Source organism: Rhododendron vialii, chromosome 5a (genome assembly GCF_030253575.1).
Source record: "Rhododendron vialii isolate Sample 1 chromosome 5a, ASM3025357v1".
NCBI classification, from domain to species: Eukaryota; Viridiplantae; Streptophyta; class Magnoliopsida; order Ericales; family Ericaceae; genus Rhododendron; species Rhododendron vialii.
The window spans coordinates 17,298,127-17,301,195 of record NC_080561.1 but is presented as its reverse complement, the minus strand read 5'-3'; the positions used below and the strand labels follow the sequence as shown (position 1 = coordinate 17,301,195).

The following is a 3,069-nucleotide window of genomic DNA, read 5'->3' as shown; positions in this document are numbered from 1 at the left end:
TGCATCACACATCGCTAGTTGGGACTATTACGATGCTAAATAAATAGGTAAAAGCTGTAGGATAACAATAGCTATTAAACGAATTTTTCCCAGCAAGCAATTGACTAAGTTAGCATGCGACAGAGAGAATTGAAACCTTAAATTTTGTGTGTTATGATTCTTTTTCTTGTATGTGGTGATTGGTGAATATGACCTCTGTGTCCTTTTAACCCACCTTTGGAACTTTGTAATAATTTTGGCTTCTTTGTGTTTGCACTCCAACAGAATTTGAGCAATAAAGAGTTTACAGAATTGAGGTGGAAACCTGGTATGCAGGGGCGAGGGAGTAGGGGTGGACGGGGGAACTATTCACATTGTTACATATCGAATGGTAATGCACTACCTTAATGTTACATTTTCTTCTCGTTGTTGCTACTTGCTCATTGAACCTTAGTTATGCTCAGAAAGTATTAGTCAGTGTTCACTTAAACCCTGTAAACTGAAATCAAGTCGACCTCTCTCCTTTGTGCTTCTAAATTCAATTTTTGATGGACACCTCGGACTTGTTTGTTTCAAGAAAAATCTCCAAAGTTAGGGCAATGTGTTGCCACCTTGGTTATCTTAATAAATAGAGAACACTCTGTATGTCTATGGGGATTAGTAAATACTACGGTAAGATAACTCTCTTTCTCCCCTCTTTTGCTCTGCATATATGTGGACATAGTAAATTTCTCTTGTTCTTGCCTACCCACTGTACCTTTTACTTAGAACTTGGTAGGTCCTACAGTATATATGAGGAAGTTCAGGTAAATATCATCGTGTGAAGATTTCGGGGTTGGGCAACCTTGAAGATAGCGGTGCTTAGACTAAAATGGGGGTTAAGATGCATTTGGGGTTGATTGATCTTGTGGATTCTACCTTTCTACCAGAAATTTGTGAACTATCAATGGTTAGAATTAAGGTTGCAAGACTAAATTTATTGTTTGGTGGACCATTGAAAGTAAAGTTACATGATTTAAACTCTCACGAAAAGATTTTTCCAGATATATTTAAAGAAGCTATAGGAAAGATTGGCATAATGAAGGACCCAACATTCTGGCAATGCCAAACAGGTCTTACTTATTTTGTGTGTAAGCTTTCAAATGTCTGGACCAGTCTGGTAGTTTGGGCGATGGCGGTGCTACTGTTTGGTGATTCTATGTGGGATCGTGTGTGATTTCAATCAACCTTGGGAAATGGTCCTTGAATCCCGGTTATATGTGGGGATCTCTTTCTAAGTTTATATAGCAATCTATCTTTCACATCTTTTTATGGATAAATTTGCAAGGGCCTTAACGCATACAAGCTATGCAATGTTCCTCATAGTTGTCAGTTGTCTCATGCACGTGTCATCTGTTTTGTTTCTCATTGTATCCCTCTTCAGATGGTAGTGGTAGCAGAAAACATCCTTCTGAAAAGGAAAATGGAGTCAATCAAGTTCCAGACAAGGGTGTTGGGCTCTCGTCCTTGCCCACCTCTCAGGAGTCAAAAAATAAAGAAGTCCTTCCTTCCACGAGATGCTACTCTCTGCAATTAAAGTTTCATTGATGTTTATTTTAGATTTTCCTTTGACCCAATGTACAAGTAAAAAGAAGAAGTTCTCCCATTGACTTTGTGACAGGAGATGCTCATGGGCATCTCACATCAAGCTCTAGCAGCAACTCAATTGCTGGGACCCAGGCAACTTTGCCTGGAGTCTATTTCTCAGCTTCAGATCCTGTCCTGGTGCCATGTCATGATTCTTGGCTTCCCAGAGCTGTAGGTGTAATTAAGCGTGAGGTGGGAAGTCAGCGAACTACAGTCGAACAAATTTCCTTTGACCCTTATGAGGGAAAATCAATTCTTGGTTAGAACTTCTGCAACTTTCTCTTGAGTATACATTCGTCTACTTAAATGGCAGCTTATGATTTTTGTTTGTGTTAACGTCTGAAATAGCAGTTTCTGATGTACGAAGCTCCACCATTCAAGGAACAAGTACGAGCAAATCCCTGGGGTAGCAAATATCAACATTCAGATTCAACACAACCTGCGTCTTCTACTCATGGTGGCTCTTCTGTTCTTAGGCCTTTGCCCAATTCAAATAGACGTTCACAACAAGTAATTGGTCCTCAAAAAGGTATCAATCTCTTGGATATTTGTGACATTAATTTCTTGTACATCAATGACAAATTAATGAGCTCGTTTGTTTTCCATTGGCAGGTCCTAGTAAGGAATGGAAACCAAAGCCAGCGAACCCAAATCTCACTCAAGGATCTAGAATAGATGGTTCAACTGAGGTTCCTACCGCAACAGAAATTACTATCCAGTCCAACCCTGTTCTGAGTGTCCTTGATTCAAAAGAAGCCACATCAAAACTACAGAGGAAGCTAATATGTGGAACGTTTCTCATAGTGTGTTAGTGAAGCTTCTTTGGTGGAACACTTGGTGGCTATGGCTTGGACAATAGAGTTTTCATACTATCGCCATTCTTGCAGATCGTGTGATCAAGAATGATTGAAAGAACAATGGTCCAATTAGTTGGGCTCTTTTATGTAGTTTTTGTTGGGAAATTGTTTCCCAAGCTAATATGATGAATCTTTATTTAATTGTTGAATTTTTTTGTTGTATATTGACATTTGGATATTGTTGATGTTGAATGGAATAAATCATTTTTGTTTCTTAAATGAAATTACCATTATCTTATTAGAAAATGCTAATATATTGGTATTTATAGATTTTTTTTTAAAAATGCAAAAAATTGGCTAATATAGCGTTCTTAAAACGCTGTAAAAACTTTACCTTCTATAGCGTTTTTAAAACGCTGTAAAAACTTTACATTTTATAGCGTTTTTAAAACGCTGTAGAAATTTTACATTTTATAGCATTCTTAAAACGCTGTAGAAACTTTACATTCTATAGCGTTTAAAAAACGCTGTCTTATGTCTAAGACTTTTAACAACATTGGCTAATACCGAGTTTGGAAAAACGCTGTACATATCATTTAATAGCGTTTTTCAAACGCTGTAAAATGCGAGTTTTTTTTGTAGTGCTCAAAGGAGAGAGAATGGATTT

The 3,069-nt window shown here is 37.5% G+C and overlaps 1 protein-coding gene across 3 annotated transcripts; it reads left to right on the top strand.

Moving 5' to 3' along the window:
• Positions 1-227: 227 nt before the first annotated feature.
• Positions 228-2,673, top strand: LOC131326239 (uncharacterized). Of its 3 annotated transcripts, none has more exons than XM_058358939.1 (4): positions 256-370; positions 1,403-1,864; positions 1,957-2,134; positions 2,218-2,672. In XM_058358939.1, exons 2-4 carry the CDS (start codon positions 1,844-1,846, stop codon positions 2,415-2,417), a joined length of 399 nt encoding a protein of 132 aa, XP_058214922.1. In that variant the 5' UTR covers positions 256-370; positions 1,403-1,843; the 3' UTR covers positions 2,418-2,672. The 3 variants fall into 3 exon arrangements, with proteins under 3 accessions (XP_058214923.1, XP_058214922.1, XP_058214921.1); XM_058358938.1 differs by having other exon boundaries at positions 1,954-2,134; XM_058358940.1 differs by lacking the exon at positions 1,403-1,864 and having other exon boundaries at positions 228-370; positions 2,218-2,673.
• Positions 2,674-3,069: the final 396 nt, after the last annotated feature.

What these genes read in the sequence shown, in the direction of transcription:
- LOC131326239 (XM_058358938.1), top strand. Translation starts at nt 1,844, where the DNA reads ATGAGGGAAAATCAATTCTTG. An exon ending in TGAGGGAAAATCAATTCTTG is followed by an intron (nt 1,865 to 1,953) that starts GTTAGAACTTCT and finishes CGTCTGAAATAG; the next exon opens with CAGTTTCTGATGTACGAAGC. An exon ending in AGTAATTGGTCCTCAAAAAG is followed by an intron (nt 2,135 to 2,217) that starts GTATCAATCTCT and finishes TTCCATTGGCAG; the next exon opens with GTCCTAGTAAGGAATGGAAA.